The sequence below is a fragment of the Pan paniscus genome, chromosome 12, assembly GCF_029289425.2.
Source record: "Pan paniscus chromosome 12, NHGRI_mPanPan1-v2.0_pri, whole genome shotgun sequence".
Classification (NCBI taxonomy): domain Eukaryota; kingdom Metazoa; phylum Chordata; class Mammalia; order Primates; family Hominidae; genus Pan; species Pan paniscus.
In genome coordinates this window covers 95,072,673-95,097,755 of record NC_073261.2, presented here as the reverse complement: position 1 = coordinate 95,097,755, position 25,083 = coordinate 95,072,673, and the positions used below count along the sequence as shown (strand labels likewise).

At 42.2% G+C, this 25,083-nt stretch overlaps 1 protein-coding gene across 1 annotated transcript in view; it reads right to left on the bottom strand.

Moving 5' to 3' along the window:
• The window catches only part of XDH (xanthine dehydrogenase), an 80,200-nt gene extending 58,508 nt beyond the window's left edge, over nt 1-21,692 (bottom strand). The window contains exons 1-6 of the mRNA XM_057301321.1: nt 21,575-21,692; nt 12,855-12,912; nt 9,992-10,088; nt 8,168-8,276; nt 5,459-5,585; nt 4,555-4,616 (exon numbers count right to left, since the gene is read on the bottom strand). Coding sequence (XP_057157304.1) covers nt 4,555-4,616; nt 5,459-5,585; nt 8,168-8,276; nt 9,992-10,088; nt 12,855-12,912; nt 21,575-21,616 — 495 coding nt within the window. The 5' untranslated portion in view covers nt 21,617-21,692. The remainder of the gene's footprint in view (nt 1-4,554; nt 4,617-5,458; nt 5,586-8,167; nt 8,277-9,991; nt 10,089-12,854; nt 12,913-21,574) is intronic.
• Between the last annotated feature and the right edge of the window lie 3,391 nt (nt 21,693-25,083).

Below are 25,083 nucleotides of genomic sequence, written 5' to 3'. Positions count from 1 at the left end.
GGCTAAAGTAGCCTATAAATGTCAATTATATCCAATTAATTGATGGTGCCGTTGAGTCCAACTATGTCCTTACTGATTTTTGGCCTGGTGCTGTCCGTTTCTGATATAAGGGTGTTGAAGTCTTCACATATAATAATGGATTCATCTATTTGTCTCTGCAGTTCCACCAGATTTGCCTCATGTATTTTGAAGCTCTGTTGTTAGGTGCACACACATTAAGGACTGTTATATCTTCTTGGAGTATTGATTCCTTTATTATTTTTAATGCCCTTCTTTTTCTCTGATAACTGTTTGCTCTGTCCAAAATTAATATGCTACTTCCACTTTCTTTTGATTAGTATATCATGGTCTACCTCTCTTTATCTACTTAGTTTTAATCTATCTGTGTCTTTTCATTTAAAGTAGGTTTCTTGTAGACAACATATAGTTGGGTCTCGTTATTTTCATCTACTCTAATAATCTCTGTCTTTTAAATGGTGTATTTAGATCACTGACATTTAAGGTAATCATTGATATAGTTGGATTAGTATCTACCATATTTGTTATTGTTTTCTATTTGTCGTCCTTATTCTTTGTTTCTAGTTTTGTCTTTCACTCATTTTCTGACTTTTGTGGTTTGAACTGAGCATTATATATAATTTCATCTCCTTTCCTTTCATAAAGTATCAATTATACTTCCTTTTTTCTTTTTTTTTTTTTTTCTGGTAGTTGCCCTAGAGTTTGCAGTATACATTTTTAACTAATCCAAGTCCACTTTTAAATAACACTACGCCGCTTTACAGATAGTGATTGTATCTTATAATAACAAAATATTTCTAATTTTTCCCTCTTGTTTATTTTATCATTGCTGTCATTCATTTTACTTATACACAAGCACATATATATATACATATGCACACATAAACAAATGCATGGTTGCTATGATTGTCTTGAACAAATTGCTATCTGTTAGACCAATTAAGATTAAGAAAAATAAAAATTTTTATTTTACCTTTACTTATTCATTCTCTGATGCTCTTCCTTTATGTAGATATGAGTTTCTGGCCTACATCATTTTCCTTCTCTTTAAAGAACTTCTTTTAATATTTCTTACAAGATGGGTCTACTGGCAACAAATTCTCTCAAGTTTTGTTTGAGAAAATATTTTTCACTCGCTTTTGAAGGATACTTATGGAGGTTACAGAATTTTAGGTGCTTTGGTTTTTTCTTTCAATACTTTAAGTATTTCTCTCCATGCTTCTTGCTTGCATGGTTTCTGGGAAAAGTCAGATATAATTTTATATTTGCTCTTCTATAGGTGAGGGGTGTTTTCTTTTGGCTTCTTTCAAGTCATTTTTCTTTACCTTTGATTTTTTGAAGTTTGAATATCACATGCCTTGGTATAGTTTTTGTTTGGTTTTGGGTTTTGGTACTTATCCTGGTTTGTGTTCTCTGAATTTCCTGACTCTGTGGTTTAAAATCTGACATTAATTTTGGGAAATTCTCAGTCATTTTTGTTTCAAATATTGCTTCTTTTCCTTTCTCTTTTTCTTCTTTTTCTGCTGATATTCTCGTTACACGTATGTTACATCTTTTGTAGTTATCACACAGTTCTTATTTGTTTCTGTTTGTTTTCATTCACTTCCTTTTCTCTGTTTTTTGGTTTTGAAAGTTTGCATTGTCATATCCTCAAGCTCAGAGATTCTTTTCTCAGCCATGTCCAGTCTACTAATGAGCCCACCGAAGGTAGTCTTCAATTTGTTATAAGCGTTTTCAATCTCTAGCATTTCTTTTTAATTCTTAGAATTTCCGTTCTCTGCTTACATTATCCATCTGTTTTTGTATGTTATCTATTTTTTCCATTAAATCTCTTAGCATACTAATCATAGCTTTATAAAATTCCTCATTTGTTAATTCCAATATTCCTGCCCTATTTGACTCTGGTTCTGCTGTTTGTTCAGTCTCTTCAAATTGTGTTTGCCTTTGACTATGCCTTATAATTTTTGGTTGAAAGGTGGACATGATGTACTGGCTAAAAAGACCTGATATAAATAGGCCTTTAGTTAATGTATTGGTAAGATATGAAGGAGAAGTATCCTATAGTCCTAGGATTAGTCTCAGTTTTTTGGTGAGCTTGTGCCGCTCACCTGTGAACTTCACAAGTGCTTCTCAGGGTTTTTTTTCTCTGTTTGGTGGGACAGGATGGCTGGAGGGGGCTGGGCTTGTGTATTTCCCTTCCCACAGGTGAAAGACTAAAGGTCCTGGGGTTGCGTATTTCCCCTCCCCAAGGTAGGCAAGGATCTAATATAACCTCAGAAGTTTAGGCTGCGGTAAAATAATTTCTTCTGAGGACAGGCCTTTTTAAGAAGAACAGAATGCTCTGGCATATTCCAAAATGGTTCATTTTTCCCACTCCCTACCAGAAACACAAGGAGATTTTTCTCCAACGTTTACTGTGAGGACCTGGTGGAGATCCTGGAGGTAAAACTCACAAAGGTGTAGAGCACCCCCTCCATGACTGCATCCCCCTGGAGTTTATATCCATGTATAAACTCCAGCAATTCATCAGTTAGTCCTTACATCTTCCTATCCTGGCAAAGGTTCCTGCAGAGGTTTCTGCTCTGATATGCCGTGTCTGCCTGTCTGTCTCTCCAATTTTCTGGACAATGAGTTGTCCTGTGACCTCATTCCTCTGATGGATCTAAAAACAACTGTTGATTCTTCAGTTTGTTCGCCTTTTTCTTCTTGTTTAGGTGAAATAAAGACTCCTAAGCTGCTTACAAGCCAGACCAGAAACTGGAAGTCTTGCTTGTACCTGTTTAATGGTTCCTCCATTTCTTTCCTTGTCACCAGATAGCTGTGGTCACTTCTTGCCGTGAGCAGTGTGCCCACCTCTAGTTGACCCTCCACATGCTTTCTAGTGTGTGCTGTGGACAGGAAAGCTAGTAACCGAGTTTGTTAGAGCTGTGTGTAAAATAAAAGTTAAAAGGCTCTGAAGAAACATCTCGGAGACCTCCGATGAGTAACATGCATTAGCTTCTGAGCACCTTTTGTGTGTCAGGCATTTTGGCTGCTCAGAGCTCTCAGTCTTGCTCTGCTCTGCACTGCAGGGTAGCTGAATTGAGGGAGGTAAGTTCTGCATGGTGAAATCAAGAGCCATTTCAACTTCCAGGAGGGAAGGCAACTGCTATACTCAAAAATCCTTCTCTTTTGAAAAATTAAGAGGACTGATTACATTATATCACTTTGAGCAGGTTCTTATGAAGTAAATAGAGGCAAGATTAACAATCTCTGGTTCTCAGGAAACACTGAGTAACTTGGGAAGATTATATAGAGGCTAATGGAAGAAATATACCAGCTTCATAATTTATAGTTCCCATTTATTGAATAACAGAAATGTGCCAGGCATTGTTCTAAAAGCTTTTCAAGAAGTACTTAATTTTTATAAACACAGTAAGGTAGATATTCTAATGAAATCACCTAATAAAATCACCATTTTATTAGGTTGCTGCAAAAATAATTACAGTTTTTCCCATACTTTTAATGGCAAAACCACAGTTACTTTTGCACCAACCTAATAGAAACAAGGAGACTTGCCCAAGGTCGTGCATCAATTAAGTGCCTCAAATTGAACCCAGGTCTGCAGAATCTGAATTTGTGCTTTCAGGCATTTTCATTTAATTCCACACTTGTTAATTCTTCATCAGCAGCAGCATTAATCAGAGTGTGGTGTTTTCCATCCTTATAAGGTCCTGTCTCCATGTCTACCCACCCCTTCTTGGATTATACGATTATACAGACACAGCACTCTTTTTCATGATGCTCCAACCCTAAAGGTGAGTGGAAAGCACAGGAGTCTGTAACTCCCCTGGACCCAGAATCAAACTGAAATGAAATGGTTTGATTTGGAGTCAGGATTAACGTGGCCCAATTGAGAAGTCAAGTAAAACCTGGGGGGAGATTAAGCCAAGAAAGGAGATGCCAGCTCTCTGCCTTCCTTGCCAGATGGCAGGTGTGTGTATGTGTTTATATAATCAATGCCCACACATCCGGCTGTGACTTCTCACTCAGAGTTATATGAACATTGCAGGGGTTCACAAACTGTCTGGAGATCTAATTACCAGTTTCATAAGCCCAACAGAGTGCCAGCCACAGAAAGCAGCCAGGAGAGGGAAGGAGGAGGGGTGCAAGTGCTGAGCAAGGCCATGTTGTTATTAAATGCTACATTCAGCACCTGTGCCATGGGCTGAGCCTGCCAGTCTCCAAGGGAAAGCTGCCAAGCCCAAAGGCACTGCCAAGCTCAAAGGCACTCTCAGGCGGTGAGCCTCTTCCAGGAAGCCAGTCCCCAGACCATCACTGGCAGAAAGTCCCATGCTATTCATAAGAACCCTTCCCTGAATAAGAATGGCAGACTCTACTCCCAATGCCAGATGTCCCCAGAGGGAAGACTCACTAACTGGTCATCTTATCATCATTGTTTGTAGACCAGAGGCCCTTGGTCTCCCTCCCCACAGTGATTTCTGAGTGTTGCCATTTTAGAAGCAGAGACACTGATGTTCTGGGGTCCCCACTTACCCTGGCGAAGGTCCGGAAGCCCTGGAGGATGGGTCTGTAGCCTGTGCAGCGGCACAGATTTCCTGTGGGCCAAGGAAAAAACTGCAATGTCAGTGCAGGGCCCTGGGATGGGTGAGGAGTTTGTGACTTTGCTTGCAACTAAGTTGGGTGCTCTCTTTACCAGGCTGCATATTCTGTTACCTCTGTCTGGAAGGCCTCTTGGCCTTCTCATATCCTGACTTCAGAAAAGTTATCATGATTTCAGGAAGTCTTTCCTAGAATGGAAACCTTCCTAGAATGCCCAGACTGAGTCAGGTGCCTCTCCTAAGTGCTCCCACAGTGGCTGATCATAGCTTCATCAGTTAGCCTATCAGACTACATTACAAACTCTCCTCTTCAAAGTATGAACTTTTTGAGAGTAGAGGCTGTGTCTTTTATCCCTGTGGCATAGGATGTGACTAAAATAACTGAATAAATGATGGAAATGGTGAATAGATGGGGAGGCTTCTCTATTCAATTCAGAGAAGCAGACACATTGGTGGTCTTGGCCCTGCAGAATCCTGTTCTGGTGAAAACTGAGAGGGAAGGAAATCATATCACTAGCCCCCGTGGAGTTTCTAAATGACGTCTTCCTGCACCAGCCATGCACTGCCAACCCCACTCCAATACTGGTGGAAGGCAGACAGACACCTCAGAAAGATGGACCCAAAGGCAGGAGACCCCAGGAGGTCTCCACACCAACCAGGAGTTCTCCCAAGTAAGAGAGGGTTGGCTTTCTAGCAGATCTTAGTCACCACCTTGTTGGGGGGCCTGAGCCCTTCCTCCAAAGGGTAGTCCCTCATGCTTCTCACTCTGGCACTTGCCCTGACCTCTGCAGGGCCTCGTTTGCCATTCCACCTCCTAGGCTGTGCCTGAAGGCCCATACCTTGGAAGGCATTCTCAATCTCCTCCATGGTGGGCTCGGGCTGATTCCGGAGCAGTGTGTACATACTCATGACGATGCCAGGGGTGCAGAACCCGCACTGGGAGCCGTGGCTTTTGGCAATTCTCTCCTAAAAGATACAGATGACATAGACAACTGGGATGGCAGAACCCTCCCAGGCTCCCCAAAGGACTCGACTGGAGCCAGCCCATGTTGAGAGACAGTGGGGGTAGTAATCACTGCACAGAGTCAAGCCCCAGTGCCACCATTTACCAACTGTGACCTTGGCCAGTTTCCAAGCCCTCTGAGTCTAGGTTCTTCATCTGTATGATGAGGACCATCCTTGTAGTTACCTCTAGAGCTGTGATGAGGATTAACTGAGATATTCATGTAAAACCCTTAACACTGTACCTGCATATAGCAGGCAGTCAGCCAGTGTTAGCTATGACTAGGAAGGTCCCTTCAAAGAACAGTGACTATCATAACCAGAAGGCAGCTTCTGAATGGATTGGGGTGTGGCACATGACAGAAACAGTCAAAGGTGATGTCTAGATTTTTGTCTTGAGCAATTGGGTGGATGGCTTTGCCACTGACTCAGATGGGAGAAGACTGGGGAAGGAAGCCATTAGGAGAAGAGTAGGGTTTTCTTAAGTTTGAGATTAGACATCCGTATTGACATGTCAAATAGGCAATTGGAAATGTAACTTCTGAGGAGAGGTCAAAGCTGAAGTTGTAAATGAGAGTGCCATTGGCGTGTGGACAACATCAAACTCATGTAGGGAGAGTGTAGGGATGAAGAAGGGGAGGGGCCCAGGTCAGGGCTCAGGGTACTGCAGCAATTAGAGACTGAGCAGAGGAGGAGCCAGTGTGGGGAGAGAAGGAAAAGCCAGAACCACAGTGTCACAGAAACCAAGAGAAAACAAATAAATGGACAAGAAGTGGAATCTGGCTCTGTAGCCTATTTGTAGCCAAAATAAGTGGATTAGGAATAAGAACCTGTACCATTGGATAGGGAGGATTTTAGGTTGATTATACAGATACAACCTGATATGGTTTGGCTGTGTCCCCACCCAAATCTCATCTTGAATTGTAGCTCCCATAATTCCCATGTGTTGCAAGAGGGACCCTGTGGGAGATAACTGAATCATGGGGGTGGTTCCCCCATCCTGTTCTCATGGTAGTGAATAAATCTGACGAAATCTGATGGGTTTCTGTTTTCACTTAGCTCTCATTTCTCTTGTCTGCCACCATGTAAGATGTGCTTTTCACCTTCTGCCATGATTGTGAGGCCTCCCCAGCCACGTGGAACTGAATCCATTAAACTTCTTTTTCTTTATAAATTACCCAGTCTTGGGTATGTCTTTATCAGCAGTGTGAGACTTGACTCCTATGTTTAAACTATTTATTCTTTCTTTCACCTATTTGTTTCAAAGAAAATAACAAGCCTTAATTAACCCTCTCACGTCTCCTTCGGGTTGGACAAGTTTAGTAATTTCCCCTCTTCCTGCCTAAGAAACAAATCTATAGATGGGAAGCAATACCACCCCGACCTGGCTGGCCTCACATAACTGGCCCAAGATGCCACTCCAAGGAATAGAACCAGCCTCTCCGCAGGAGGCTCTGGCTCCATTGCCTGAACGACATGTCTCCTCAAATAATCAAGGGAGGATTAAGACCTGGGCCAAGCTCTGGTAACTTCTTTTTTTGTTTTGTTTTTTTTTTTTTCTGTTTTTTTTTTTTTTTTTTTTTGAGATGGAGTCTCACTCTGTCGCCCAGGCTGGAGTCCAGTGGCACGATCTCGGCTCACCGCAAGCTCCATCTCCCAGGTTCACGCCATTCTCCTGCCTCAGCCTCCTGAGTATCTGGGACTACAGGCGCCCGCCACTCCGCCCGGCTAATTTTTTTGTATTTTTAGTAGAGATGGTGTTTCACCGTGTTAGTCACGATAGTCTTGATCTCCCAAAGACCCCAAGTTTCCTCAAACAAAATGCTTTGGGGACAATGGCCGTTCCTTCCAACAGGGCTCTACTCCCCTTTCTTTCCACTCAGCCTAAGAGCATCCTGATTGTCTCCCCAAACCAGTCTAAGATTATTACTGCCCATTCGCCCCAGAAGTGTTTCAGATTTCAATGCATTTTCAGGTGGTCTGATACCATCAAGGAGAAAGCCTTGCTCAGGCACTAAATCTCTGTCATCTTATTTAGCACTTGCTAACCTCCATTCTAATGAAAGAGGAGGCCTAGCAGTTTACATTTGTACTATCTGCGGGTGGGAGGTAAGGGGTGCAGAATTACCATTGCAGGGAGTAAGTGGGCTTATAAACAAGGGGCACAGATAATTAAAATTCAAATCTGGGAAGGCTGGGAGTTTCCTAAACACACTCCAGAACAAAGTGAGGAAGCTCTTCTGCATCCCTTCCTCCAAGTTCTGGACTGGCCTAGCCACCAGATTCAGTTGACCTCTTGGGTCCCTTCAGATCATGCAATGTTATAACCAACCAGCTCACAGGAAGGAGCTTCATGCTTGGGTGTTTCTTCTTTTCACCTCACGGTACCCAGAGGAGATGGGGAGGTGGCCAGGGTGCAATGCCTCCTTAGATTAAGCAGTGAAACTCTTCCCAACAACCCAAAGCAAGTCTGCAACTTTGGCATGAGCCTCCCTGCAGAGCAAACAGCCTGATCTCAAGAGCACAGCTCCCTTTCCTCTGTTTACCTGCACAGGATGCAGCCTCGTCTTGGTGCTTCCTATTCCTTCCACAGTTGTCACTGCAACATGGTGCAAGGAGCAGATGGGGGCCAGGCAGGCATTGGCAGAAAAGTGGCTAGAACCCCAGATTAAGGTCATTCCATTTATTGTCCACTCAGATCATCAGAATGGGCCTGACTGTGAGCTCTGGAGGACTTTGTGAGGCTTTATGTTATGTCTCTCCGCTCCCATTTATGTTCTTGTCTCTTCTACCAGTGTCCTCACCTCTCCACTGAAGACTCTGGGAAAGGAACAAAGGAAGCTCTCCTTATAGGTAAAGCTGAGCCCCTCCAGAGTACTGTGGGATCAGGCATCAGAGCATCCTCAGCCTCTGAGCAGGAGCAAGGGAGCCAGGGTCACTTTCAGTCGCCTCTTACTCAGCCTGACCCAGGAGGCTGAGTCAAGAGGAAATTTCTCTGGCAGGCTGCAGCCTTAAAGCATGCTCCTGCCTGCAGGGCTGTTCCTTAGCCTCCAATCACTTTGCTTCCCTGCATTTCCTCGCCTCTATTGCTTTCATTCCTCTGTGGGGAAAGGGGGAGGAAACCCCCAGGCAACATGAGACAGCAAGCCCTTAGCTAGAACTTCCTTGCATTCTTCTGTTATTCATCACTCATTCACTTACATTCAGCATCAGTTATTGAGTGCCAGACATAAGTCAGGCACTCTGCTGAGGGCTGGGAAAATAAAGATGAATAAGATGAAAGCTCTGCCCTTCAATAGCCTGCAGTCAACTGAGAAAACAGAAGCTCATATGAAGGTGCAATTTAAATCTTGTTAAAGTAAATTAAAAAGGAGACCAGGCCTGAAGACTCAGCAGACGAAACCAGTTAGGCCTCATAAGTGACCTAAACTCTGCTTGATTTGCAGCAGAGTCTTAACTTGAGCTACTTCTTACGAACATCTTCATATTAAAAAAAAGCCTTACGATCAACCAATCAGAAGTAGTCAACAAACTTATAACTATAGTACTAGGGACTTTCCAGTGGGATAGACCAAGTAAGGCAATTGTATAATTGTAACCAATCAAATAATTTCTTTGCTTTTTGCCTGTGTCCATCCTACAAAAACCTCCTGCTTGCATTTCCCTGGTGGAGCTCCTGAACTGCTTCTAATCTGGAGCTTCTTGAGCTCATGAACTGTTGTTTTCTCAAATAAACTGTAAAAATTGTATCATGCCTGAGTTTACACTGGGAATGCTGTGCACAGGGCACTATGGGACCAGCACAGTCAAGGGGCACCTAACCCAGTCTTGAGAGATCCAGGATGGCTTCCTGGAGGGGGTGATATTTTTGCCCAGTTGTAAAGAGCTAGTAAGAGTTAGTCAGATAGAGAAATCCTAGGAGAACTTCCCAGCTTAAACAAAGACCAAGCAATTAGTGGGCCTGTGTCATTGGTATTTCACAATTATCTCTGCTTGAATGGAGTGCTGGGCCCATGGTGAGAAAGAAAACTGGAGAAGAAACCTGGGGCATACTGTGCAGGGCCTTGCCCACTAAGCAAAGAGATTTTGTCCTGGGGGCAATGAAGAGCTATTGAAGGGTTTTATGGAATGTGATATAAATGTGGATTTTAGAAAAGTCATTTTATCAGCAGTTCGGAGCCTGGTCAATATTATAAGCCTAGAAGATACTTGCTAAGAGATCATTCTACAGTTTTCCTGTGCACAGATTCTCCATAAAAACAGGGGCTCACACATGCGCACATGCACACACATACACTCATGCACTCCCTCACAAGCTGGTCCTGCATCGCAGCCCCCATGTGGGTGGTCAGCCAGCAGGCAAAGGATACACGATCTTGTTCTGCAGACGATCATACTTGGAGAGCATCACTGTGCAAGCCCCGCAGCCCCCCTCTCCACAGCCAAGCTTGGTTCCACTCAGCCCCACTGGGTGGTCAAGAGTTAAGGAGAATGAACTCAGGGAGAGGAGTCTGCTGGGTTGCTAGGAAATGCCTGGGCAGAGCTGTGGGCAGAGCCATTCATTCCCACACGTGCTCAGGCCCCTCAACCAAGGAAGGCAGCAGGCCCACTGGCCTCCTTATTCAGAGGGGCTGCACTGCACCCTAGGGAGGCAGGGAACACGGCCATCTCCACTGCACAGAAGAGCAAAGGCATCAGAACCCCATGGACAGCACCCAAGTAGCATCTCTTGGGACATGAGTTCTAGGACTGGTCAGTCCTAGAGCCTTCTCTTGGGTTGAGGTCTTCTATGTGTGAGCAGGTAAATCATACACCTGAGCATACGGGGCAGTTCTCACATCACTCCCAGCTGGGCACACCATGAAGCCACTTGGGCCAGAATGAGACATTGATCTGTTCTGGGACCTCTGAGTCCTTGCTTTTCACTCTGAACTTTTTGGGCTGATAAATCCCCAAGAATCAAAATTAGGGCTAGACCAGAGGCTTTTGAATATTTGGTCCAAAAGATATGTGAATGGAAATTAAAATAGAGTGGTTTTTTTAGGTCCGGGTCCAATACTGGGCCTCACTCTTACATATACTTGCAGAAAGATCATCTGCTACTTTGAGTTTTAAAAGTGCCTAACTGGTAAGCTATTCTAGAGAACAGCTATTGTGGAGGTCACTTTCCCTGAGTCACATGGCTGCTTCTCCCTCAGACCTGCAGGCCTCTAAGCCACCCACTACCTACTGAAGATGGAGGGAACTGAGGATATAATCGCCTGGTCACTTCTCTCATTTTCAAGACAAAATTTAAAAACAATGATTTAACATCTTATTTTTGAAAAGCACTTTCACCTAGATACCTGTTTGACCTCCAGAATGATTTGGTTAGCAGGTAGGAAAGAAACTTCCTCACAGATTTAAAAAAACAACAAACTGAGACCCAAGAGGTAACGTGGGCCACACAAGATGACACAGGAACACATGTTGCCCTGCCGGTGTGGCTCCATCACAGCCATCGGACTCCAGACTGGGTGAGGTCCCTTCATCACGCTCCTTCCTCCCCAGCACACCTGGGAAGGTTTTCTGTGTCCTAGTCAGGATATATGCAGCTCTCAGCAGGTCAAACAACTTTGGGGGCACCTGAAGATGAATGGTGGCACCTGAAGATGAATGGTGGCAGTACAAAGTCTAGCAAGGTCTTCTTCCAGCCTGGAGACCTTTCTGGAAGCTAGGGTAAAAGTCAAGGCTGGAGTTTTCTCCCCCATCTGGAACTCCATAAATTGACTCTGAGCACAGATAGCCATAAGTTGCAAGGTTATCCTACTTATGTGCCAACTTTCGGTTTTGCATTTCATTTAAGATGTGACACAGCCAATTGCTGTGATAAGGAATTTCTGAGGCTTCTGGGCCTTCAAAACTACAATGGAAATGATTAAAAAATTAAAATTAGTTTTATTATTAGAAAGCTAAAATTGATCTCAATAATCTCTGAAAATGAGCTTCTCTTCCCAGACCTCCCAGGTAGATGGGCTGTAAATGGAGATCCACACAATCACCTGATCCGATCTAGTGACACTTTCACTCCCCAGCACCACCAGGTTTATCTTCTGTGAACCTCCAGATACACCCACTTAAGGTAAAAAATCCAGAACAAAGTACACCAAAGCCAACCACTGTACCGTCTGATAGGAGGGGAGCAAACCAGAGTGAAAGCATGGGCTCCAGTCTCACTTCTGTGTGTGTTGAAATAATCCTTGCTGTCCCCAAATATGTCACTGGAAAGATCCACTAGACACCCCCGCTAGGAGAAGGAGGGTTTTGTTGACAGAGGTCAGGATGAGCACAGTCCTGCTCACAGGCCCCCTGGAGAGTTGCCAGTGCGGGTGAGAGGTTGGGAACACAGCTCTAGGCTTTGGTGCAGTCTCCATCACTATTTCCCCAGAACACACTAGCAAAAGGCAGGTCACTTCACATATCAAGGCCTCAGTTCCTCCTCTGTGAAAAGGGAGTGTTACGCTTCCATGGGATTCCTGTGGAGATTGAGGTGAGCTGCACAAATCACTTTGAATCCTGCCTGTATATAGGAAGTGCTCATTAAATATTAACTCCAATTATTATTATCGTTTTAGTTCCAGGGTCCCAGAATACTTCCGATACTCAGAACTAAAGGTAAAGGGGCTTTTCCAGAAGCCCCACCCACACTGAGTGAAGAGCAGCACCCCAGTCTTTCTAAGGAGTCCCCCCACCCTCCAGGGCTCCCTGTTTGCTGTTTCTACAATGAATGCTACCTGTATAGGATTCTTACCTCACGCATCCTTTTCCCAATAGACACATGTTCCCTTGCTTCCCTCCACCTAGGCAGAGCTGGAAACATTCCCCAGGAACTCCATTTATGTATTAAGCAAATGTCACCTAAGGAAGGCCCCCCTCTTCCCACAGAGGAATGACCATGAAGCTCTCACCAAGGCTAATGAGGACCTTTCTACAGGCCCTGGATTAAACCTTGGCATTACTAGAGTCTTAGCGGGGAGACACCTCGAAGATCACCACAAACAATCCTCTCATTCAGTAGCTGAGAATTTCAGATTACAGGTGCAACTAAAATGCAAGTGTCCCAAGTCCTAATCCAGTGCTCTTTCCTCCACACCTCAAGGCCACCCCACCAGTCACTAGGAAACAATGTAAGGCCTACAGAATCAGTCACCATTGCCCCCCTTCTCCATCACTCCCACTCCAAAGTCAGGATACACTTTCTTCTCAGGTAGGCCAAAAGGGTTGTCTCTGGATCTGCATTTTTCTCCACCACCTATTAAAATAAATGAAAGAAAAATATATCATAGGTATACTTAGTCATCTTTCTGCAATTAATTTCTTCCTTCAGTGTCTCACTCAATAATTTGTAGAGTTAGTAGGAAGTGTGATATAGTTTGGACTCTGCCCCTCTAAATCTCATGTTTAATTGTAATCCCCAGTGTTGAAGGTGGGGCCTAGTGGGAAGCAATATGATCATGGGGGCAGATTTCTCATGAATGGCTTAGTGCCGTCCCCTTAGTTGTGAATTAGTTGTCACGAGATATTTAAAAGTATGTGGCATCACCCCCTTCTCTCTCTCTCTTGCTCTTACTGGCCATGTGATGTGCCTGCTCCCACTTTGCCTTCTGCCATGAGTAAAAACTCCTGGAGGCCTCCCCAGAAGCCAAGCACATGCTGGTGTCATGCTTGTACAGCCTGCAGAACTGTGAGCCAACTAAATCTCTTTTCTTATAAATTACCCAGCCTCAGGTGTTTCTTTATAGCAATGCATGAATGGCCTAATACAATGTGCTAAATAGATCATGAAAACTAAGTTATTTTTATGGCAACTCCATAAGAATGAACCTATAAACTACAGCCAGACAATGTATATACTCAAATCCTTAAATTCTAAAATTGTACCTCAATGCTCATCTTGGGACCCACCACAGAACACGCAGGCATTGCACCTTCCACGCTGGCTCGACCAAGGCAAAATCACCTTCAAATAAAACCTGTCATCTCATTTCAACTGCTAGATCACACCTGTGAATTTCAGGGGCATCTGAGAGCATGGCATGCAGATCTCGGACTTTGCCTCTTTGAGTATACACTCTCAGATCCTGCATGTGACTGTGGAAGGCCATTCTGTTGGCCTGTGCTCAGAGCAGAGTGTTGGCATGTGATGCGTATTACTCAACACTAATACATGTCCGAAATGAAAGAGAAATCTCAAACCAAAGATCCATCACTAGGTTCAATAAGGTGGAAAAAGTGGTCTAGAAAGTGCGATGTCAGTTCCCACTGTGAATTGTCAAAGGAAATCTACAAAAACCGATTTCAATACTCTTCACACATTACCAAAGCTTAAAAGGGTGTATATTATTGGGATAATAAAGAAAGAATTCATGATAAGGTTTTCGTTGGAGGGAACTATACTACCCACACCATCCTAAATAAAAGAGAAGGGGAGGAATATTTGCCTCCCACCTCAAACTCAGTGAGGGAGCTTGCTTTGTGCTACATAAAAATCTAACATGCCACCTTTGCAGCATAGGGGAAGAGATAGGCTTAACAAGAAATTAATACCGACAATGACAAGTTTAAACTCCTCATTAAACTTAAGTTGGAGAGGTGGCTGTGCTGGGGTTGGTATACACTCCCGGAGCTTGGTAGAGCAGAGGATGTGGAAGTGTTGCCTATGGATGTAATGCAAGCCATTCATGAGATAAAAAGAGCTGGCTTGGAGGTCTTTAAATCATTTCCCAAAATACAGGATAGAGCATTCAATAAAGAGAGACTGTGTGGAGTGGACTTCCCCAAACTGGAGGCTGATGGAGAACAGCAGCCTGAGAAAAGTGCATCACTCATACCATGAGACATGCATGCAAATATTCCCTGTGGTGGCCCTTGAAGATCCTTGAAAGCCATCACAAGAAGAATGAAAGGTCAGCTCCAAACACCTAAAAGGCTCAGAAAGCCGGAAGCCATCTTACAATAGTACCAATTAAAGGAGAGCTTTCTTGCTATCCTCACCCTGCCGTCCTGAATTGAGACTGTTTGGCAACTTAAAAATAACCATAAGATTTTTTATTGACTAAGAGTAATAAAAAGTTCATGAAACTGCCAGAATTTGTCCTTTGAATAAAGTTTAAAGGAAAGTAGATGAAATTAATTTTCTTATATGATTACACCCCATGAGTCCAGCTTATTCAGTATCCTGGTTACAAATCATAGAAGTAATCATAAATGCACAAAATAGCAATCTTTATCACCTTTCTTGTAGACAACATTAAGAGCCTCTTAGCTTACTACCACATTGTTCATTTCTCCTGTACTGCAGTTCTGCTTTTATCACATCACATCAGTTCCCTGCTCAGTGCTTTTCATGACCACCCACATATTCAAGGTAACATCCAAGTTCCTTAGGCTGTCTTTCAAGGCCCTTTTCAATATATTCCCAATCTTCATTTTCAGCCTTTCTCCCTTCTACTTCCCTGCCAAGCTGGTCATCTTAGTGCACTAAAAATACATTTTATATCTTCTAATTCCTGTGCCTTTGACTATGCCATTCCTCTTCCACCTGCATTTTGACTTATCAGAAGACTTCAAACAATTTCTTCATAAAGGCTTTCCTTATCACTCCAGCCACAAGTGGATTGCTATAGAGAATGACTGTGCCACTCTCAAGGTGTGACAGCAGGATTACCATGGTGCACTCCATTGAACACTCTCAACAGGATACCAATGGGTATCCCAAAGGAAAAACATTTTATAGGGAAGTGAGTTAAGGAAATGTTGGGTTAAGCAGATTGCTCTGGTAAAACTTGAGCATCAAAAGAAATAACAGCCATAATGGGCTATAATACATTAAATACAATTAAAACCTATGAGTCCAAATAGATAGAGTCAACAAACAAACAAAGGGAAGATATGGAAAAGCTCTTCCTGGCAGAAGAATGTCATCTAATAAATATGATTGGCCATCTTGTAATCAGCACAATTGATCCAGTTAAGAATCATCAATGGAAATTAGTACAGCCACTATGGAGAACAGTTTGAAGGTTCCCCAAAAAATTAAGAATGGAGCTACCATATGATCCAGCAATCCCACTGCTGGGTATATACAGAAAAGAAAGGAAGTCAGTATATAAAACAGATACCTGCACTCCTATGTTTTTTGCAGCATTATTCACAACAGCCAACATTTGGAAGCAACCTAAGCATCCATGAACAGATGAATGGATAAAGAAAATGTGGTACATATACACACTGGAGTGCTATTTAGCCATAAAAAAGAACGAGATCCCATCATTTGCAACAACATGGATGGATGGAGCTGGAGGTCATTACGTTAAGTGAAATAAGTCAGGCACAGAAAGACAAATTTCACATGTTCTCACTGATTTGTGGGAGCTAAAAATCAAAACAATTGAACTCATGGAGATAGAGTAGAAGGATGGTATCAGAGGCTGGAAAGGGTAGTAGGGGGTAGGAGGAAAGTAGGGATGGCTAATAGGTACAAAAAAATAGAAAGAATGAAAAAGACCTAGTGTTGGATAACACAACAGAATAACTACAGTCAATAATAACTTAACTGTACATTTAAAAATAACTAAAAAAGTATAATTAGATCATTTGTAACACAAAGGATAAATGCTTGAGGAGATGAATACCACATTTTCTATCATGTAATTATTACACATTGCATGCCTATATCAAAGTATCTCATGTACCCCATAAATATGTAGATCTACTATGTAGCCCCAAAAATTAAAAATTAAAGGTCTTTCCATCTCCCCTTCTTCTCTTTTCTTCTGGTTTTTATGTAAATGTTGCAATGAGCCATCAGTGACTATGAGATCAAGTGTAATACAGAACTCCTAAAACTCAACAGCTATAAAACCCAATTCAAAAATGGGCAAAGGACTTGAATAGACATTTTTCCAAAGATCTACAAATGGCCAGCAAGTAAATGAAAAGATGCTGAACATCACCAATCAGAACTATAATGAGATTTCACCTCATACCCATTAGGATAGCTATGATCAACAAACAAACAAATAAACAGAAAATAAGTGTTTGCAAGGACGTGGAGAAACTGGAACACCTGCCCACTGTTGATGGGAATGCAAAATGATACAGCCACTGTGGAAAACTAAGTAGGATGGTTCCACAAAAAAGTAAAAATAGAACCAGCATATGATCCAGCAATTCCACTTCTGGATTTATACCCAAAATAATTGAAGTCAGGGTCTCAGATATTTATACACCTGAGTTCATGGCAACGTTATTCACAGTAGCCAAACTGTGAAAGCAACCAAAGTGTCCATCAGTAGATGAATGGATAAGCAAAATGTGGTACATCCATACAATGGAATATTATTCAACCTGAGAAAGGAAGGAATTTTTGACATATGCTACAACATAGGTGAACATTATGCTAAATGAAATAAGCCAGTCACAAAAAGACATACTGTATGATTCCCCTTAAGTGAGGTAGTTTAGTCAAATTCATAGAGACAGAAAAAATGATGGTTTCCAGGGACTGGGGGAAAGGTAGAATAGGGAGTTATTATTTAGTAAATTTATACAGTTTGTCTTAAAAGATGAAAGAAGTTATGGAGGTGGATGGTGATGATGGTTGCCCAATATTATGAATGTATGTAATACCACTGAACTGTACATGTAAAAATGATTAAGATGGTAAATTTTATGTATTTTACCACAATAAAAATTATTTAAAAAAAGAATATCAATGGATACTCAAATTAGTGGGTGAAAATTTGATGAACAAGAATTTGTATCATTCCAAATTATCTTCTCACATAGCCTCTATTAATTATAAAGGTAAAGAAAAGTTACCTTACAGTGAAGAAACTTGGTGGATAACACCTTAGCCAAGTCATCAAAGTTTGCATCACAAAAAAGACCCAAAAACTGACGTTAAAAAAACAAACCTAATGATAGAATGCAGTGAGAAAAACATATTACTTCTGTGGTATTCCTGCCCCCCAAATGCAGACTCTGAATCTAATTATAAGAAAGCATAATACAATTCAATGTGAGGAACATTCTAAAAAAAATCTGGCCTGTTTTTTCAGAAACACCAGTGTCATGAAAGGAAAGCCGAGGAGCTGTTCTAGATTAGAGGAGACTAAAGACATGGCAACCAACTGCAAGGTGTAATCTTGGATTCCAGGCTGGGGCTGTGGAGTTATAAATGCCAGTATTGGGAAAATTGGAATACATTTGCATAAAGTTTATAGTATTACACCAAAGCTAAGTTTCTTGATTTCTATAAATGGACTACAGTTTTGTAAGAATATATTTATTCTGGCCAGGCGCGGTGGCTCACGCCTGTAATACCAGTACTTTGGGAGGCCGAGGTGGGTGGATCACAGGTCAGGAGTTCAAGATCAGCCTGGCCAAGATGGTAGAACCCCAACTGTACTAAAAATACAAAAACTTAGCCAGGCATGGTGGTGGGCGCCTGTAATCCCAGCTACTCAGGAGGTTGAGGCAGACAATTGCTTGAACCCAGGCGGCGAGGTTGCAGTGAGCCAAGATCGCGCCACTGCACTCCAGCCTGGGTGACAGAGTGAAACCCTGTCTCAGAAAAAAAAAAAAAAAGAATATATTTATTCTTAGGATAAGAGCTAAAGGAACATGATGTCTGAAACTTACTGTCAAAAGGTTCAGAAATCTATCTTATACTATATATTCATTTATATTAATTATGTACATTAATATATAGAATTATTTATGTACTTATAATACATCCATGTGTATCTGTGTGTGTGTCCAGAGCAAGAAAGAGAGAATAATAAAGCAAATGTGGCAAAACATTAACAGTTGGTAAAGTACATAAAGGGTATTTAGTATTTCCTTGTATTCTTCTTGCGATTTTTCTTTAAATATAAAATAATTGTAAAATACAAAGTTAGAGAAGTAATTTATTTACTACAGGATTTCTCAAAGTTTTAAAAATTCACCCACTTATTCCATCCACACTAGTTGGACACCTACTGTATACCATGCACTGTGCTAAGTGGTTTAAGAATATCCAAGAAAAGCATCTCATGCTGCTAGTTTTCTGTGAAATACATTTCAGAAGGTATTACTTTGTCTAATTATAATCCATCTCTCTAACTAGTATATGGGCTCCAGAATGGCAAATGCCTGATCTTAGAGATCTTATTCCCCCAGTGCATATCCTGTTGTCTGAGGCCTCAGAAGGAGCTTGATAAATGTTGACTATATGGGGAGTGAGCAAGTGAATGATGAGTAAGTGAGTGAGTGAGTGAGTGAGTGAAAGTCACCGTGACGATCTCTGTAGCCGACACTCACTTCTTGTGGGGATCACTCTTGGACACCTTTGGCTGCACCCAACCTGCCAGATCCTCCCAGATTCTTCCAGGTGCCACAGTCTCAGCTAGACAGAGTGACTACTCAGAAAAGCTAGAATGCTGCCTTGCAAAAAGGCTGTCATTACAATAAAAATAAAATACTGGACAGCTCTTTCCCTTTGACTCTGACTCTAGAACAAAAGAAGATGTGAATGAAAACAATAGTCATCAAGGCTCATCACCACCACAGAAGGCCCTAGAGGTATTCGACTTTTTGCATCGAACACCTTCTGCAGGACCCCATTTAGTGAAGCCAGAGTCCTGGACAGTGGTACAAAACAAGGAGAGGAGTAGGCTCACATTTAAAAACCAAACACTGCATGTTCTCACTCATAGGTAGGAATTGAACAGTGAGAACACTTGGACACAGGAAGGGGAACATCACACACCGGGGCCTGTCGTGGGGTGGGGGAAGAGGGGAGGGATAGCATTAGGATATATACCTAATGTAAATGACGAGTTAATGGGTGCAGCAAACCAACATGGCACATGTGTACATATGTAACAAGCCTGCACTTTGTCCACATGTACCCTAGAACTTAAAGTATAATAATAAAAAAAAAGAGTCACTAAGTTCTTACAGCTTCTTTGGTAACTACTTTGCACAATTCCTGTAACAAAAGGTCTAGAATATCTTCTGAATAAAAATGAGGACAACTTTCTCCAGCTGCCATTGTTTACCCAGGAATTCCCTTGCTTGGTCTTGTTTTTACAGCATTGCTTTCACATAATTACTTTCTGCATTGCCCCTCTACCTTTCTTGCAGTTTCTGAAGATGCTACATCATTATAAATTACAAACATGGATATTCATCACAGAAACTGGCAGTAGTAGAAGCTTCTAGAAATAATAGGATTTGATGTGATGGTACCATCGAAAAATTTAAAATTACTCTCCTAAAGTGAAAGTAAAATGCAAGGGAAAATAATTTTCCCCAAGCCAGATTTACCTTGAAATTCTTCTTTCTAGATTTAGTGCATAACAGCAAGCCATCCCTGAAGAAGAGCAGAAACTTATACTTTTACACGTTAACCAATGGTTTGGTTTAATAAATAATAAAACCTTAGAGTAAGACATGACCTTGGACGTCATTGAATCTAGCTGTTTACCCAATGTAAAAATTACTAATAAAAATTCCAGAGATGGCTTTGTGTAAGTAGCTCTCCTAGAAAGCCAATTGCACAATGGTTTCCTAGATTTCTACAATGTAATTGCTGAAGGAAAGAAGTTGTTTGAAATGTTGGATGCAAAATCTTACACTTGAAAGCTTTGCCCTACTTCTTGGGTTGGTACCAGGTGCCAACCCTGAAAAGGATGCAGCTCAGAGAGGAAACTCTGAACCCAGAAGAACATGACTGTCCCCATTCCCCAGCACTTCCCAAAGGCACCACTCAAAGAGAGTCCATCAATCTTTGGAGCACCGACGTTGAAACAGTTCATGAAATTTCTTTTACAGTCACCCAAACACATCCTGGAAATTTAAGACCTAGGAGTCCAGTGAAGCACATTATTGTTCTTGAAAATTACACCAAAAGTCACTCAAAATTACATCAACAGTTTCTCAACTCAATGCAAAAATGCCAATATAGAAAGACAAATAAAATTGCCCTTCTTTGGGGGACACTTTGGGCACATTCATCACGCACAGTCCACACAGTTAGTTACAATGTGCAACTATGGGACTCTTTTACTATCCTTTTCATTCCTAAGTGGGAAGTTGAACAGGTGTGAGCATCTCAGCAGTGTTGTAGGAGGGCAAATGGAGGCTAGTGACCATGTAATGTGCTTGCCCCCTCTCTCTCTGCACCACATTAAAATTTGCAAAGATTCTCACTCTTGTCCAAGGGCTGGTACCCATGTCACCTTCCCTAAGTCCCTGTGTACCAATAAGGTAAATTCAAGTAGGTAAGAGATTTGCAGCTTACATGTAGAACTCAGTGTGTGTGGGTGGGGAGTGGGGGGAATGCGGGAGATGCCCTTTATGAAAAAAAAAATTGTGGTTTGCCACAAGGTGTCAGTATATGTCACCTCACAGTGAATCAGGACTGGCTGTTAAACCTATATATATAATATATTAGATTCAAAGGCTGCATACATCTTATCTCCTGATAAAAGCAGGAAAACACATTCCTGTTCCTTCTCTCTGTAAAGAGAGCAACGTAAATTTTAGGATATATTTGATTAAAGACAGAAATAGAAGTGTGGTGATGACTTCAAATCTCACCTAGAACTCAACTCCCCTTTCTCATTCTGTGCCAATCTCCACTACTGCAGAGAGTTGGCAGCTAGCTCACAGATGCCTCTCTGCTTGCCTCTCTCTCCCTCATTCTTTGGCCTCTGAGTATCTTGTCTGTGCTCTAGCCCCAAGAAGGTCTTCTTCCCTAATGCTACCAAAATGCAGCGACACCTTTAAAGGGAGAGAGAGAAAGACAGGAGAACAAGTAAGAGGGAACAGGAAAGACAGAGAACAAGATATGGCTCTGCCAGAGGACACATTTCCCCTCCCAGGGAGAAGGGACACAAAACCAAAGGTCAGCTCCTACTTACCTTTCTGCCATTCACAAAGAAAACCAATTCGTCTGCTGTCATTGTCACAGGTTGGGGTCCCCGAACTCCAGATACCTCACTCCTAAGAGACACTGGCAGGTAGTTATCACTGCTCTGTGACCTGAAAGTTACGCCTCCCAATAAAATGAAATAAGGTCCACCAATGGGAGGGAACCAGCTCAGAGCTTCAGGGCATGAAGAGTTCTTGGCAAAAGCCACTGGTTTACATAATCAAGGAAGTGCAAACAATCACACACAGCAAATTACAATCTCCATACCTGTGTCAAAGAGCACAGGAAACTACATCCAGATATCAGTAAGGTTGTTGACTTGGCACTAGGTGACTGTGGGTCTTGGGCACTGCTCTCATGAAACCTGCTTCGTCCTCCCACTTGCTGCAAGACAGAGAAGGGGAAGACAGAGGAGGGGAAGGACCATTCTCAGAGTCACTGCTAATAGAGCTGATTCACACCCTCTGTGTCTACATTTGTCATTTTACCATTCAGGTTTACAGCAACACAGACTGACTGCATGAATGCAAGAGTCATTCTTTCACAGCCTGGTGGAGCACAGAGGTCACAGGACATGGAGCCCCATGAACCTGACTCAGATCCTGGCATTTGACCTCAGCATGTTACTTACTACCTTCAGAACTCAGTTGTTTTCATCCTGTACAGGATCATAGAATGACATCAAGAATAGAAGAATGAGGGACAAATGACATTTTGGGAGTGCCTTGTAAATTTGCAAAGAACCAAAACATTTATCACTGTTGAAAAGACATCTTCAACATCTCAACAAATAAAATCCTAATAGCAAACTATTTTTGAGATTTGTCTTTTATTTGTTTCTCTCAGGAAAATATCCTTGACAAGTTGTCAGAGTAACTCATAAAAGTATTTCAAAACACCAAATAAATTAAAATGCTCATACCACATAGTCATAGGCTACAGTAACACATAGCTGAAAACCTTTCCCCATCCAATATCCATTAACTCTCAGTGTAAACACAGATGTGCACGTCCACTGGAGCAGCACTAAAGGGCTCTCTGCAGTCCAGCACCCTCCCAACTGCCCCTACCAGTTCTTTAGTTCAACACACACACACACACACACACACACATAAAAAACACACACAGAGACCAGCATTCACTCTGGTCTTCTTCTGTCCTGTAATGACCCATACAGTGGCTCAGCCAGCCTTCCTTAAGTAAGACACCTCCCCTACAACCCTAGCAGGCTACCTGAGGGGGAAGAAAGGAGTATTAGGCAGATGTACTTGATATAGCAACAGCTTAGAGAAACTGAAGACTGACAGGACAACCACACAATCAACACAATGCCCCCTCCCACCACAGCCTTAATTTAACCAGGAGATGAAACTTTACTTGTTGGTTGACCAAATATCCCAGTTTGCCCTGGACTATCCTAGTTTTAGCCTTGAATCCCTGACAAATGCCTCAGAGATCCTAGTAAATCCTTCAGTCCAGGGCAAATTGGGATGGTTGGTCACTATAAAACTGGTTGTTGGCTGGGCATGGAGGCTCACACCTATAATCCCAGCACTTTCGGAGGCCAAGATGGGTGGATCACCTGAGGTCAGGAATTCATGACCAGCCTGGCCAACATGGTGAAACCTCATCTCTACTAAAAATACAAAAATTATCTGGGAGCAGTGGGCCACCTGTAATCCCAGCTACTCTGGAGACTGAGGCAGGAGAATCACTTGAACCTAGGAGGTGGAGGTTGCAGTGAGCTGAGATCGTGCCACTGCACTCCAGCCTGGGCGACAGAGTGAGACTCCATCTCAAAAACAAAACCGAAACCAAAACCGGTTGTTAAATCTGAGAGATTCCCTACCCCAGAAGCCATTTGGCAATGTCTGGGGATATATTTTATTGTCACAACTGGGGAGGGATGCTACTGGCATTTAATGGATGGAGGCCAGTAATGCCACTAAACATCCTACAAACCACAAGACAGTCCCACCCCAATAAAATGAACAACAATGAATGTCAATAGAGCCAAGCTGGAGAAATTCTACCCTGAAAGAAAGAAGGAAGGAGCTGGGGAGAGAGAAAGGGACTGAACCTCGGGCATGTTTTGTAATTAGTCAATTCTTCCAAACCCTCACACCTCTTTGATTGAGAGGCTTTTCCTCTATGCACTAATCTACCCAATTTAACAAGCCCTCCCCTTCCTCCTAGGCATTCCCCAGCCAATGCTCCAGGAAAAGCTAAAGGGACGGGCTGAGGAAAGAGCTCAGGCTTTGGAGTTCCATAGGCTGGCTTGAATGTTAGCTCCACCACTTCTGTGTGCCTTTGGCAAAAATCTCTCTCTTGGCATCAATATTCTCATTTACAAAATGGAGGTGGCCATAATTGCTTTGTAAGGACCAACTCTTAGCTGAATGAAATAAAACATAGATTAAATCTGTTGTCCACAGGAGAAACTAATGTTGGTGTGCTTCTCCCCACTCAGCAAATCTTCAACCCCTCTCTTACCTAGAGGTGAAATTCCTCTATATTACTATGGAGCATTGAAAGATAAAAGTGAAATAAATTTTCAATAAGGGTTTGTGTTGTTATGCAGAATTTTCAGCTCTGTAATAACTAGTTGAAACCCTAAATACTGACATTTGACAAAAACTTGAATTAGTATGATTACTTATTATTTAGCAAAGTATTTGCCACCATTTTCTTTCTCTGTGACTTTATTTCTTTAATTAACAAATTAAAATCGTACACATTTATCATGTATAATATGATGTTTTTAAATATGTATACATTGTTAAATAGCTCCATTGAGCTGAATCACATACATGTTACCTCACATATTTATCATTTCTTCTGGTGAATACACTTAAATTGTCGTAGAGATTTTCAAAATATACATCGTTATTAAGTTACAGTGACCACAATGCACAATAGATCTCTTGAATTTATTCCTTCTATCTAACTGAAATTCTGTATTATTTGACAAGCCTAGCTCTATCGCCCAGGCTAGAATGTAGTGGCGTGATCTCAGCTCACTGCAACCTCCAACTCCCTGGTTCAAGTAATTCTCCTGCCTCAGCACCCCAAGTAGCTGGGATTACAGGCATGTGCCACCCTCATGTTTGGTTCCAAAATTCTCTAGATCAGTTAAATGGGGCCTCTGTCTGTTTATAACAAAGGCATGGAGAGGCTGATGAAATTTTTCCTAGGAAGAAGTACTCTCTTTTTCTCATTTGTCCTGAACAAATTCACAATCTTTGCTCACAGACCCACCATTGAAGCACTCTCATTTAGCCCCAGGTAATTTTTGTATTTTTAGTAGAGACGGGCTTTCACCATGTTGGCCAGGTTTGTCATGAACTCCTGACCTCAGGTGTCTGCCCACCTTGGCCTCCCAAAGTGCTGGGATTAGACCTATATTTAGGTGTCTCAGTGTTGGGTGCATATATATTTACAATTGTTATATTCTCTTGAGAAATTCAGCCCCTTTTCACTATATAATAATTTTTTGCC